Below are 14,632 nucleotides of genomic sequence, written 5' to 3'. Positions count from 1 at the left end.
GATCTTGACTGGAAACCATGATTGAGATATTTTGATTTATATATTTAAATTTATTCGCACAGTGTATTTGTGTTTTCCTGATCTTAATGCTTTCAATTTACTGGTCATAGATTGAATGATATTTTGTTTAGAATCTATCACTCGAGAGAGGAGATTTTGAATACGACCTAGGAAAATACATTTATGGTGTTTATACTGTTCGAGAGGCATATAACTCCATAGAAGTCATTAGAAGAATTCTTGTGCTTTTTACCGGATTTAATAATTGAACTTTGATAGAGATATTGAGTTTGTTATTGAATACGAATTTCTGCTTGACACTCGAGAGAGGTAGTAGAAAATAATAGGGATTCTTGACTAATAAACTAGAAGAATTAATAATTGAACAATTATTAGAAAAAAATTGTGGTGGACAGTGAAGTGAAGTCGAACCTCTAGCATTTATCGCTTATTGAATTTTTCTCTCATGAAATCGTGGTTATTTAGTTTTGTTTCTTGAAAATTTTAGTTTTATAAAAATCAAACCATTTTCGTAGCTCTACATAGGATTATGATTTTATTAGTTGCAAATATTTGATATAATATCATTTATTCATTCTCCGTGGGATCGACTTGGACTTAATTCCTATATTATAACTTGACATCGTGCGCTTGCGAGCGAAAAACACGCAACAGTTACCTCAAACAGTTGCTCATCTGGGAATTCATCATGTATTACCTGCTTCTCAGTTCATTGATTCTCTAGACGAGAAAGATTATCCGCTACCTGATTCTCAGACCCCTTCCTGTCAACAGTTTCCATATCAAATTCCTGCAACAAAATTACCCAACGAATTAACCTGGGTTTTGCATCTTTCTTGTTCATCAAATACTTCAACGCCGAGTGGTCTGTATGGACGATGACTTTTCTTCCCACCAAGTATGACCTGAACTTGTCCACTGCAAACACGACTGCAAGCAATTCTTTTTCAGTGGTGGCGTAATTCACTTGAGCAGCTGACAGTGTGATACTGGTGTAGTAAATCACATGCAAAACTTTATTCCTCTTCTGGCCAAGGACAGCTCCCAATGCCATGTCACTTGCATCACACATCAATTCAAACGGTAAACTCCAATCCGGGGCAACAATTATTGGTGCACTGGTAAACTTCTGCTTCAGTAACTGAAATGCCTGCAAGAACTCATCAGAAAAATTAAAAGGCATCTCTTTCATTAAAAAATTAGTTAAGGGCTTGGAAATAGAAGAAAAATCTTTGATAAAGTGCCGATAGAAACCAGCATGCCCTAAAAAACTTCTTATTCCTTTCAAATTCGTGGGAGGGGAAAGTTTTTCAATCACCTCAATTTTAGCACGATCCACTTCTACACCTCTCTCAGACACCTTATGTCCTAACACAATTCCTTATTTTACCATGAAATGAAATTTTTTTCCAATTTAACACAAGGTTACACTCTTCATATGTTTTTAAAACTTTTTGTAAGTTGCACAAACAATCATCAAAAGAAGATCCAATCACAAAAAAGTCATCCATGAATACTTCGATAAATTTTTCAACCATATCATGAAAAATATTAAGCATGCATCGTTGAAAAGTAGCTGGATCATTACACAAGCCAAATGACATTTGTTTATATGAAAAAGTACCATATGGACATGTAAAAGTGGTTTTATGCTGGTCCTCTAGTGCTAGGGGGATTTGCATATAACCCGAATAGCCATCTAAACAATAATAAAACGAATGCCATGCTAATCTCTCAGCCATCTAATCAATAAAGGGAAGGGGGAAGTGATTTTTACGGGTGACATCATTCAATTTTTGATAGTCAATGCATACACGCCATCCCATAACAGTATGCGTAGGAGTTAATTCATTATGCTAATTTGCTACTACCGTTATTCCTCCCTTTTAGGTACTACTTGAATCGGACTCACCCACTGACTATCAGAAATAGGATAGATAATACTTGCATCCAGAAGTTTGATCACCTCTTTTTTCACCACCTCTTGCATAGTTGGATTGAGGCGCCTTTATGGCTGAGTAGAGGCCTTGTGCTCCGCTTTCATCAATATCTTGCGCATGCACATGGATGGGCCGATCCCCTTTATGTTGGCAATACTCCATCCTATGGCTCTGTTGTGCTCCCTAATCACTCTCAACAATTTCTCTTCCTCGCTTCCTGTCAATGAGGAAGAGCAAATTATTGGAAATTTATCATTCTTAAGTAAAAACAAATACTTCAAATTAGAAGGAAGAGTTTTGAGTTCAAGAGTAGGGGGTGTTCTTCAATTGATGGCTTCAACGGCTTTGGGACGTGTCCCAACTCCCATATTTTGGAATTAATGGATCTGGAAAGAGGCTTAATTCCATCCAAATATCGCGCAAACTTTTCAGCTCCTTCACACTCGCTCTCCGCATGTGTTGTTCCTGTCAGACATATTTCAAGTGGGTCTGTACACAAATGTTCCTGCAAAGTGCACTCGACCAACTCATCAGTAACCTCAATTCTGAAACAATCAGAATTGTCCACGTGATATCTAAGTCCATGAAATACATTAAAAACCACACTCTCATCATTCATACGCAAGATCAATTCTCCTTATGCACATCAATTAGAGATTTTCCATTGGCTAGGAATGGTCTTCCTAAAATAAGAGGTATCTCAAGATCCTCTTTCATATCAAGCACAACAAAGTCAACTGGAAAGATAAACTTATCTACTTTCACCAACACATCTTCTACAATTCCCCTAAGATATTTAATAGATCTATCAGCCAATTGTAGGGAAATTGTGGTTGGTCTAACTTCTCCAATTCCAAGCTTTTGAAAACACGAACAAGGCATAAGATTAATACTAGCACAAAGATCACACAATGCCTTACTAAAGAAAGATTTTCCTATAGTACAAGGAATTGAAAAACTACCTGGGTCCTTAAGTTTTGGAGGAAGTTTATTTTGTAAAATAGCAGAACATTCCTCTGACAACTTAATAGTTTCAAAATCCACCAGTTTTCTTTTATTAGACAAAATTTCTTTTAAAAATTTGGCATAACTAGGCATTTTGGCCAAAACCTCTGCAAATGGAATATTAATATGAAACTTTTTGAAAATTTTCCAGAAATTTAGCAAATTGATTATCCAAATACAGTTGCTTTGCTCTTTGGGGGAAAGGGAAGCTTACTGAAATTAATGTTTTAATTAACCTCTAAGTTAGAAGACTTGACTTTTTTCCTGTAGGCAACGACTCTGTAGAATTGGGCTTGTCCTCCTTCTTCTTGTCAGTGCTAGGTTGCAATGTCTCCTTACCATCAACATTATTTTCCCCTACTTCAGATTGCGACCTTGTAATCACCATGATAACATTCATATCTCTTGGATTTTTCTCAGTATTACTAGGTAATGCTCGTATTGGTCTAGTTGACAGCTGGGTTGCTATCTGGCTCAACCATGTCTTTAGCTTTCGCAGCATTGCTTCCTGATATTGCAACCAAGTCTCAGTACTAGCAACATACTTCATAATAATCTCCTCAAAACTCGGCTTCTTCTCCACTGGTTTTGAAGTGTTGGCCGTATTCTCTGGAGGATTCCATGAAAAATTGGGTTGATTTTTCCAACCAGGATTGTATGTATTGCGGTAGGGATTGTACGACTGCCTTCCTTGGTTACCCGCGAAATTCGTTGCATCCACCTCAAACAACTGTTTCTCTTCGGGCATGTTCGCCTGTACTTGATTTTCCGGTGCTGTTTGCATAATTGACATCTGATGTGTAAGAGCATCAATCTTCGTATTCAGAGATGTCAATGCGTCGACCTCCAAAACTCTAACTTTCTTCTCCTTTTTCAAATCCGGACATCCCACATCAGAGATCTCCCATGCGTCTGCTGGCGTCTTCATGAAGATACTTCCATTAGCAGCAGCATCTAACATAGATCGCACCGATTTATCGGCTCCATTATAGAATGTCTGGGCCTGTTGGCTTTGTGTGATATTATGTTGAGGACACATCCTCAACATCTTTTTAAATCTGGTCTAGGCTGCATGCAAATACTCCCCATCCTTTTGCTTAAACGAGATAATATGAGAGAATAGTTTAGTCATCTTCGTAGGTGGGAAGTACTTGTTCAAAAAAGTTCGAACAAGCCACATCCAGGTGGTAATAGAGCCAGCAGATAGATCATCCAACCACTCCGTTTCTTCTCCTTGAAGAGAAAATGAGAATAATCGCAGTCTCTCTGCATCAGGTGTTACTTCATTGAATTTGAACGTGTCGCGGATCGACAGGAATCGCTCCAGATGATCGTAAGGATCCTCCAGAGAAGTGCCTCCAAACATTGCTTGAAGTTGGATCATTTGAATAATGACAGGCTTCAAGTCAAAGTTATACGCCTCAATAGAAGGGGGAACGATGCTTGATAGGATCATAATACTTATATTTTTAGTATCATAGTTCTCGGGTTTTTATCTTTTTCATATGCTAATTGGTGTGTTTTTACCTTATTTTGTTGTTGGAGGATATTTGATGATTTTGGACAAAATTTGGGCTAAAAAGTTGATTTCTATCACATTTTAAGTTGCCAATATGAAGTTTTGGAAGAAGGACAAAACTAGAAGAGGTCTTGAAGCAAGGAATCGGCACGCCCTGTGACTACTTTGCGGCTGCCTTAGACTGCATGAAAGATCTCGAAAATTTGGAAGAAAATACCATATTTTAGGAGTCCTAAATTATGGTATTTAATATATGGAAGACTTTTTGGAGATGAGAGTTTTTGGATAAAGAGATTCTGTAGAGATTTTTATTCCATAAAAATCTCTAGTTTACCTTGTAGATAATCTTATCTTTTTCCTAGAATTTTAATTTTCCTTTCTCCTAGGTTCTACACGTTAGTTTTAGAGAATTAAAATTTGGGAGATTTTCTACATCTTGTTCTACACGTTCTGCACGGCCAAAGAGAAGAGTGAGACGCAACTTTTTCTTTTTCTTTCTTCTTCATAATTTCTATGTTGGATCTTTTCTATTTTATTTTTTTTTAGATTATGGAGCCAACTATGCTTGGCTAAGGTTTTAGTTATGATTCAAGAGATATTTTCTTGTATTTCAATTTATCACTGTGAGGTTTTGAGATTAAATTGATGTTCTTGTTTGTTACCAGTATTTGTTAATTTATGATTTATTTCATGAAAGTTGTGAGTTGATTAATCTGACAAATTAATTGAGTTTACGTGTTTTGAATGTTATCCATGACTTCAGTGATCCGTAATTGTCATGAATGATTGGTATTTAGTAACGATAGATTAGGTGTGTTGTGCTATGATAGAATGTTTAATCTAAATAAATCAATGAAACTAGATTTAACAATTGCAGCTATCTTGATTGTTAGATTTTAGGATTAACTGTTTTAACAAATCGAAAAGCTATTTTTAATCAATATGGAACGCTATCGTGCCCAGTTGGTTATTGATAAATTTTGACTAGATGATGGGTTTGGTCAATTAAAGTAGGAAAACACAAAAATTTTAGTAGTTATCCCTATGATTTTAAGGTTAATTGCTAGAAAATGCATGAATAAATTATTTGTTAGCCAATGACCAGTGATATAATTGGAATACAGAAACCCCTTGAATCAGAGTTTGGTAAAATATTGAATTTCTCATTTATCTCAGTTATTTAATTCCTGTTTATTTTTATTTTCGTTGTTGCAAACAAAAAATAATCCCTTTTTATTTGTTATTCCTCGAAAGAGATAAATCTCCGTTCCCTGTGGATTCGACCCTGCTCGCCATTACACTCATTTTATTCGGGAGTAGGAATTTAAATTTGGTGGCTCAACGACAAATCTACCAAATTTTGGCGTCGTTGCCGTGGAACGGTGTTTATAATTATTTCTTTCGAGTTCTTGTTATTTAATTATTCTTTTTCTTTTTATTCCTCGTTTTTCTCGTACATGCGATCTAGAATACATTTCGGAGATCGAGAAGACAGCTAGGAGGTTGAGAAAAGAGGCGAGGCTACGACGTAACCAAGCATCAATTCCATATCCTGATCTGAATGTTGCATTAAATTCAAGTGAGTCTGAAAGGGAATCTGATCTCGAACTTGATATTGAAGAAAGCGAGTACGAAGAAAAATGGCAGCGCCTGAACAAAGAACCCTCACGGAGTTAGCTAATCCTAATGTTACTCAACAACCATTATGCATTCAATTCCCTACTGCTGAAGAAAATTTTGAATTAAAATCTGGTTTGATTCGCTTGTTACCTACTTTTCGTGGTTTTGCAGGTGAAGACCCGCATAACATTTGAAAGAGTACCACATTGTTTGCACAGTCACGAAACCTCAAGGAATTACAAAGGAACAAATTTCACTACGAGCTTTCCCATTCTATCTGGCTGACAAGGCTAAGGATTGACTTTACTATTTGCCCTCTGGAACCATAACAACTTGGAATGGCATGAAGCAGCAATTTCTGGAAAATTTCTTCCCAACTTCGAGAGCCGCAAATATTAGGAAGGACATTTGTGGGATCAGACAGTTACAGGGAGAGACTTTGTATGAATACTGGGAGAGATTCAAGAAACTGTGTGCGAGCTGTTCGCAACACCAAATTTATGAACAACTTTTAGTTCAGTATTTTTATGAGGGACTCTCAGTTTTTTATAGGAACATGATTGATGCTGCAAGTGGAGGAGCACTGGTGAACAAAACACCTCAAGAAGCAAGTGATCTTATCCCCAACATGGTATCTAATGCTCAACAGTTCAGAACAAGAGAAGATAACGCTCCGCGACATGTTAAAGAGGTAAGTGTTAGTCTCATTGATAAAAAAATTATATTCCTTAACTTCTCTTTCGGAAAAGTTGGTTCTAGAACAAGCACAACAGGTCAAATATTGTGGTATATGTTCGGTTATGGGACATTCGACGGATATGTGTTCAACACCACAAGAAGATCCAACACAGCAAGCCAATGAAGTTGGAGGATTTCCTGGACAACCACAACATCAATATATGATCCATATTACAATACTTAAAATCCAGGATGGAGAGATCACCCGAATTTCAGCTACAAGAACCAAGGAGGTCAACAAGGATTTCCACAACAAAATTACAACAAACATCCAGCACCTGCACAATCCTCTGACTCAAGTATGTCTCTAGATGAAATTGTTAAGACCCTTGAAACTAACACTCAAAAATTTCAACAGGAAACGAGGTCCAGCATTCAGAATCTAGGAAATAAGATAACCCAGTTAGCTACTTCTGTCAGCAACTTGGAGGCTCAAAATTCTGGAAAATTACCATCAGAAACGGTAATAAATCCAAGAGAAAATGCAAGTGCAATGGTGTTGAGAAGTGGAAAAAAGATTGAAATTGGATCTTTGTCGCCTATTAAGTCTAGTGAAGGAAAAGGCATGGAAAAAGAAGTTGAAGACACATCCGAGGACCAAACAAAGGTAAAATCCACATCCCTTTCATCTGATATATCTAATGTAGTTGTTCCTCCATTTTCTGCAAGGTTGGAAAAATCCAAAAAAGCTGATTATGAGAATGAAGTGTTGGAGACGTTCATTAAAGTGGAAATTAACATATCCTTGATAGATGCAATTAAGCAAATCCCAATATATGCAAAATTTTTGAAGGATTTGTGCACTAACAAGAGAGACTGAGAAGTGATGTAAAGGTGAGTGTGGGAGAAAATGTATCTGCTGTGATAAAAAGGTCATTACCAAATAAGTGCAAGGATCCAGGTATGTTTACTATGACTTGTGTTATTGAGAATTTGAAAATTGAGAGTGCCATCTTAGATTATGGTGCATCCATAAATGTTATGCCATATTCAATTTATTGTGCTCTAAATTTGGGTCCTTTTAAAGAAACTAGAGTGGTGATTCAATTGGCGGATCGTTCTAATGCTTAACCGGAAGGGATTGTTAAGGATGTTTTGGTGCAGGTTAAGAAATTGATATTCCCCGCAGATTTCTATATCTTCCAAATGGAAGAGGACTCCACGTCGAATTCACCCCCAATTTTGTTGGGAAGGCCATTTATGAAGAAAGCTAGGACCAAGATTGATGTCGATGATGGTACCCTCTTCTTCGAATTTGACGGAGAGATTGTAAAATTTAATATTTTTTATGCGATGAAATATCCAAGTGAAAATCATTCTATATGTTCGATTGATATTGTTGATTCAATTGTGCAGGAAGTTTTTGAGGAAGAATGTGAGATTGAAAATTTCAGTTGAATGCACAACTGGATATGGAAGAAGAATTAGCTGAAGCTTATGAAATTTCAGAACAAGAAATTGATCAAACAAGGGAAACAAATTCAAGGGTTGAAATTCCATTCTCTCATAAAAAATTGCTACCTTCTGTTTTGCAGGCACCCAAACTAGAGTTGAAGAGTTTTCCAGATCGTTTGAAGTATATATATCTGAGTGATGAAGAGACCTTACCAGTGATCATCTCAAGGAGATTGACTGAGGATCAGGAAGAGAGGTTGGTCACAGTGCTCAAGGAGCACAAAACTGCAATCGGGTGGATTTTAGCTGATATCAAAGGCATTAGTCCATTCATTTTCATGCATAGAATTCTTTTGGAGGATGATGCCAAACCGGTAAGAGAGTTCCAAATAAAACTGAATCCGGTAATGAAGGAAGTGGTAATGAAAGAAATCATCAAGCTCTTAGATGAAGGAATAATCCAACCTATCTCGGATAGCAAATGGGTGAGCCCGATCCATGTTGTACCAAAGAAATCAGGCATTACTGTGGTAAGAAATCAAAATGATGAGTTGATACGTTATTAAATTTTCTTGTAAAACCCTTTTACTCTAAATAATTAAAATCACATTCTAATTATTTATTTTATAAAAAATATTTTTCAAAACCGCATCGGGCTCGAAACTTTTTCGATCCCACGATCGGACTGCCCAAAATTTTTCCGAACAACCCACCACCTAGCCCGTACACTGCCCGAACAATTCGGACAGCTTGCAAGTCATGCAGGAATTCACATAATTGCATTTAACAATAGGACCCGCAATTGCAATCATGATTATTATTATTATTATATATATATATATATATATATAATAAGAGTCAATTATGAATAAATCCCCAAACCTTTCTTTCTCCCAACTCCCTCCCTTAAAGATTTTTTCTTTGCACTCCCTAAGGACCACAAAACTTGATTATTTTAATATTTAATTCTTGTACTCAATATGGATTATTTTGTGCTTAGATCTGAAGATTTTATACTTATATCTAAAGATCTCTATGCTTATATCTTATGTTTTAATGCTTATTTTGGAACAAAGAATTATGTACGCAAAATGGTATCAGAGCTTTAGGTTAAATATTCAGACTTAATATTATTCGTTAACTCATACTTTTCTTTGTTGAGGAGAAGATTTTTTTACAAAAGATGACTTCAAACGAAGGTTTGAATCAAGAGGATTTTATTTATATGAAATCCTATAAACAAGTTAATCTGTTCACAATAGATTACTTACGACAGAAAGATGATTTCTAACTCTCAATTTTTAGAAATTACCCCAGATTCCTCTAAACTCTTCGGAGATCTTAGAGAAATTCAAAAGACGGTACAATATTACAGCAATCAGCTGTATGAAATACCTCGGCAGATTGAAGGAATCCTTAAGAAACAAGAAGAAATTCTTGTAACCCTAAAGGATTTTCAAACTAAAATCACAAATCTAGAACAAACTTCAGGTTCTAGAAAAGTAAATACAGGAGGAAGGTTACCACTCTCGTTTGGTACCGAACCGTTGTTACATCAGAAAGGTAAAACCAAAATGGTTCAAAAACCTTTAACTGATGATGAAAGGATGATTAATATTATAAAAGCAGTATCAGAGAAAAACACTATCTGATGACTACTTTAAAGAGATTAAATTGTTGGAAAACGGTGATCAGATCAATCAGAATTGATACCCGGTGCAGCGGAAGTTTAAAAATTTTATATGGAACGATTCCATATCATGGGTATCAAAACTTTACGATTAAATTGTGCGTGTAAAAATTAAATAACAATTAAATTTTTACCTTGAAATCTCGAAACGGGATTATGGACACCAACAGATTACTCTGCTCTTGTTGTATATCCCAGGAACTGATGGACGAACAATTCTTCAATCAGGTCCACGAACAGAAGTTTAATCCCTCTGATAGATTGCACTAGAAAATCTATCAGAAGTTTCTACGAAGAGAATTAACGAATTTGATCCGTTAAACCAGACTGCAAATTCAAAATTCACAGACTGGAATTTTTCGAGCAGAGAGGGGAGAGGGGGCGGCAGCCACTAGGAAGAAAAACCCTAGTCAATTTCGAAAATTATGCCTCTGATGTGTAATTTCTGTACTGCAATAACTTATTTATAATGTGGGCTGCTAACAGCTTAGGGCCCATTAGTCATAAGTTCAAGCTTGACAAGCAAAGCCCGCATATTCAGAAATTAATATAAAATTCATCATGACTCCGATTGATAAACCGATTTCACCAATGTGCACAGAAACCATTTCTGCACCTTTTAAAGTCAAGATAAATTTTCTGAATTCGAATTCAGTGATTTCCAAAAATGCCCATCCCTATGTCATTTTAGGAAATCTTACTCTTCTACTCTGATATAAGAAGTCCCACTTCTTTATTAACTAAATTTAACTCTTTAAATTTAATTATTTCAACGGGGATTAAAAATCCATTACTTGTGTGACCCTCAATGGTTCAGGGATACAGCTAGCCGTGGGCTCACAACTCCTTGTGACTCGGAACAACAATTTCCGACTTGCCCATCGAATCATGGTAAGAGCGCCTAGCAACATCGCCCCATGATTCCCTAGGTATCACTGATAGTGCCTGCAAGAACCAATAGATTTTGGTTAGCGTACAGTACGGTTTCTTCATCCATATATCCCGATCGAATCAACAACCATTGGTAAATCGAGAGTTGTTCGAGATTCGATAACTATGCAATGCATCTTGAAGATCAAATAGTGACATCGCATGTGCTACTAAGAAACCATTTCTTAAAACACATCATGTACTCTGGCTAGAGATTCGTCACACTAATATCTCCTCAGATTGCATAGGATATCCACACTCGCAAGTATGTGATGAATCCTTGACAACAAAGCATCGACTCCTATATGTGTCGTAACTGTACCCAATCCCGACACCTGATGACCCCAATAGAGTCGGTAAACGAGTCAAAGCACAGTACTAGCATATAGAGTCTCAATTATATTTCAAGTAGTAAGGACTAATGGTGTACAACCAAAACCGCGGACTTTATCCACTCGATAAGTGGTAACCACTTGGAAAGTCCGGATAGGGTAGTTCGATCATTCATCGTATGAATATCCATTTGCATACTTTGAACATATCTATGTTCCATACCAATGAAACGTGGTACTCGGCATCGCAAATGCTAGTCTCAATCTCGAGCGATCCTTATCCTTATTAACGGACGGCTCAATCGACTAGGAACTGTTTAGAATATACAGTGACTATAAGATGTGTTTCATGATAGCCATTCCCATGTGCCACCACATCTTACATACACTATAGTATATTCAAGGTCTTCATCTAAACATCTTATAGTATGTCACAACATAATAATATGATAAAAGATAAAGTAAACTCCATTATAAAAGTGTAAATTATATTAAACAAAAGATTGTTTATACATAGAGTCATCAAAGCCCTTAGCCACAAGTTGGCTCACCGGGCACCCACTCTTTCAATCTCCCACTTGCCCTAAAGCCAACTAGTCATACTACACAGTCCCATTGCTTCGCGATGTTTGTCAAATAATGGTCCTGGCAAGGGCTTAGTAAGTGGATCAGCGATATTGTCTGCAGAGGCCACTCTCTCGACAGTGATGTCTCCTCTTTCCACGATCTCCCGAATGATGTGGTATTTCCTCAGTACGTGTTTGGATCTTTGATGAGACCTTGGTTCCTTTGCCTGAGAAACGGCACCCGTGTTTTCACAGTACACCGGGACTGGACCAACAACTTCAGGAATGACGCCCAACTCTTGGATGAAATTCCTCATCCAAACGGCCTCTTTAGCAGCAGCTGATGCCGCAATGTATTCTGCCTCAGTGGTGGAATCCGCTGTGGTGTCCTGCTTGGAACTCTTCCAAGAGACAGCACCGCCATTGAGCATGAACACAAATCCAGAGGTTGACTTTGAGTCATCCACGTCACTTTGGAAGCTAGAGTCGGTATAGCCTTCCAATTTCAGTTCTCTTCCTCCATATACCATGAACATATTCTTAGTCCTTCGTAAGTACTTAAGAATGTCCTTCACGGCTTTCCAATGCATTTGACCGGGATTAGCTTGATATCTGCTCGTGACACTCAGAGCAAATGCTACATCCGATCTGGTAGATATCATCCCATACATGATACTACCAATGGCTGACGCATATGGTACATGTGTCATTTTCTCTATCTCTTCATCAGTCTTGGGACACATAGACTTGGATAGAGAAACTCCATGACACATAGGTAGATGTCCTCTCTTGGACCCATCCATTGAAAACCTTTTCAATATTGTGTTGATGTAGGTTGCTTGAGTGAGTCCTATCATTCTCTTAGATCTATCTCTATAGATCTGTATCCCTAGAATATAGGATGCCTCACCCAAATCCTTCATCGAGAATCTACCTGATAACCATATCTTTGTTGACTGCAACATCCCTACGTCATTCCCAATGAGTAGAATGTCATCAACATAAAGTACTAAGAATGTCACAGCATCCTTAACTACTTTCTTGTACACGAAAGGTTCCTCTGGGTTCTTGATGAAACCAAAATCCTTTATTGTTTCATCAAATTTCTGGTTCCAACTTCTTGATGCTTGTTTGAGACCATAGATCGATCTCTGAAGCTTGCATACCTTATGCTCGCTTCCCATGGATGTGTATCCCTCAGGCTGCGTCATATAGATATCTTCCTTAATGTTTCCATTAAGAAATGCAGTCTTCACATCCATTTGCCATATCTCATAGTCATACCAAGCAGCTATGGCAATAAGGATTCTTATGGACTTGAACATTGCAACTGGTGAAAATGTTTCATCATAGTCAACTCCTTGTCTTTGAGTATAACCTTTCGCCACCAATCGTGCCTTGTAGGTCAATACCTTACCATCAGGCCCAAGCTTTCTCTTGTAGATCCATTTACACCCTATTGGAACAATTCCATCGGGAGGATCTACTAAAGACCAAACTTGGTTTGTATGCATCGAATCTATTTCCGACTGCATAGCTTCAAGCCATAAATTTGAATCCGCATCAGAAATTGCTTCCTTGAAGTTTCTTGGATCACATCCAACGTCGGGTTCATCTTGATCCCCTTCAAGAAGAAGACCATATCGAATAGGAGGTCTAGAAGTTCTCTCGGATCTTCTAAGTATAGGCGTGTCCTCTGAAGATTCTTGAGGTATGGGATCATTATTTTGTATTTCGGGTTCTTCTCGAATTTCTTCGAGTTCCATCATCTCGCCTTTCTTATCCAATAAGAACTCCTTCTCCAAGAAGGTGGCATTCCTTGAAACAAACACTTTTGTTTCAGTAGGATGATAGAAATAATATCCGATTGAATTCTTCGGATACCCTACAAAATAACATAAGCTGGATCGACTATCCAACTTATCTCCCACTGTCTGCTTCACGTAAGCTGGACATCCCCAAATCCTCAAGTACGAATACTTAGGAGCTTTGCCATTCCATAACTCGTATGGTGTTTTGTCCACTGCTTTGGTGTGGACGTTGTTCAACAACAACACCGCCGTTTCAAGCGCGTAGCCCCAAAACGAAGGTGGAAGCTCACTGAAGCTCATCATGGATCGAACCATGTCCAACAAAGTTCGATTACGACGCTCCGATACACCATTTAGCTGAGGTGTCATAGGAGGAGTCCACTGAGAGAGAATCCCATTCTCTTTCAGATAGTCCAAAAACTCGGTACTTAAGTATTCTCCACCTCGATCCGATCGAAGTGCTTTAATAATTTTACCTAGCTTGTTTTCTACTTCAGCCTTGAATTTTTTGAACTTTTCAAATGCTTCAGACTTATATTTCATTAAATATAAATACCCATACCTTGAATAATCATCAGTAAAGGTAATGAAGTAGGTGTGGCCAAATTGAGTACCAATTCTAAATGGACCACAAACATCTGTATGGATCAAATCCAACAGATTTTGACTACGCTCAGGTTTCCCCTTGAATGGAGATTTAGTCATTTTTCCTTTCAGGCAGGATTCACAAGTAGGTAGAGAGTTAATATCAGACATATCAAACATGCCCTCTCCTACTAGCTTGTTCATCCTCCTTGAGGAAATATGACCTAGCCTAGCATGCCAAAGGTTTGCCGGGTTTTGACTATCGATTTTTCTTTTGTTCGTTGTTACCGATTTATCAACATAATTTATTGGAACGTCTTTTAATTTTAAGTTATATAGATCGTTTTCAAGTTGTCCATTTCCAATCAAACATTCATTCTTGTAAATATTGCAAATCCCATTCACAAAATTGCAAGAAAAACCATCTCTATCAAGCATAAAAACAGAAATAATGTTTTTAATCAAATCTGGAACAAATAA

The 14,632-nt window shown here is 37.3% G+C and overlaps 2 protein-coding genes across 2 annotated transcripts; one reads left to right on the top strand and one right to left on the bottom strand.

The window, feature by feature from the left end:
- Positions 1–2,588: 2,588 nt before the first annotated feature.
- Positions 2,589–3,927, bottom strand: LOC140861512 (uncharacterized). Its single transcript, XM_073264534.1, has 2 exons — positions 3,219–3,927; positions 2,589–3,073 (listed from the first exon to the last, which is right to left on the bottom strand). Exons 1-2 carry the CDS (start codon positions 3,925–3,927, stop codon positions 2,589–2,591), a joined length of 1,194 nt encoding a protein of 397 aa, XP_073120635.1.
- A 2,521-nt stretch (positions 3,928–6,448) lies between these two features.
- LOC140861511 (uncharacterized) lies at positions 6,449–7,663 on the top strand. The gene is made up of 2 exons (XM_073264533.1): positions 6,449–6,796; positions 7,202–7,663. Exons 1-2 carry the CDS (start codon positions 6,449–6,451, stop codon positions 7,661–7,663), a joined length of 810 nt encoding a protein of 269 aa, XP_073120634.1.
- Positions 7,664–14,632: the final 6,969 nt, after the last annotated feature.

This window comes from Henckelia pumila, chromosome 4 (assembly GCF_033568475.1).
Source record: "Henckelia pumila isolate YLH828 chromosome 4, ASM3356847v2, whole genome shotgun sequence".
Classification (NCBI taxonomy): Eukaryota; Viridiplantae; Streptophyta; class Magnoliopsida; order Lamiales; family Gesneriaceae; genus Henckelia; species Henckelia pumila.
The sequence above is the reverse complement of the archived record's forward strand: the minus strand, read 5'-3'. Positions and strand labels throughout refer to the sequence as shown.

Excerpts from the sequence above, each read along its gene's own strand:
- LOC140861512 (XM_073264534.1), bottom strand. The coding sequence starts at position 3,927 with ATGTTAGATGCTGCTGCTAATGGAAGTATCTTCATGAAGACGCCAGCA. Across the intron at positions 3,074-3,218 it reads GCCTACAGGAAAAAAGTCAA|AGGTTTTGGCCAAAATGCCT; the intron begins GTCTTCTAACTT and ends TTCCATTTGCAG.
- LOC140861511 (XM_073264533.1), top strand. The coding sequence starts at position 6,449 with ATGAAGCAGCAATTTCTGGAAAATTTCTTCCCAACTTCGAGAGCCGCA. Across the intron at positions 6,797-7,201 it reads CTCCGCGACATGTTAAAGAG|GAAACGAGGTCCAGCATTCA; the intron begins GTAAGTGTTAGT and ends AAATTTCAACAG.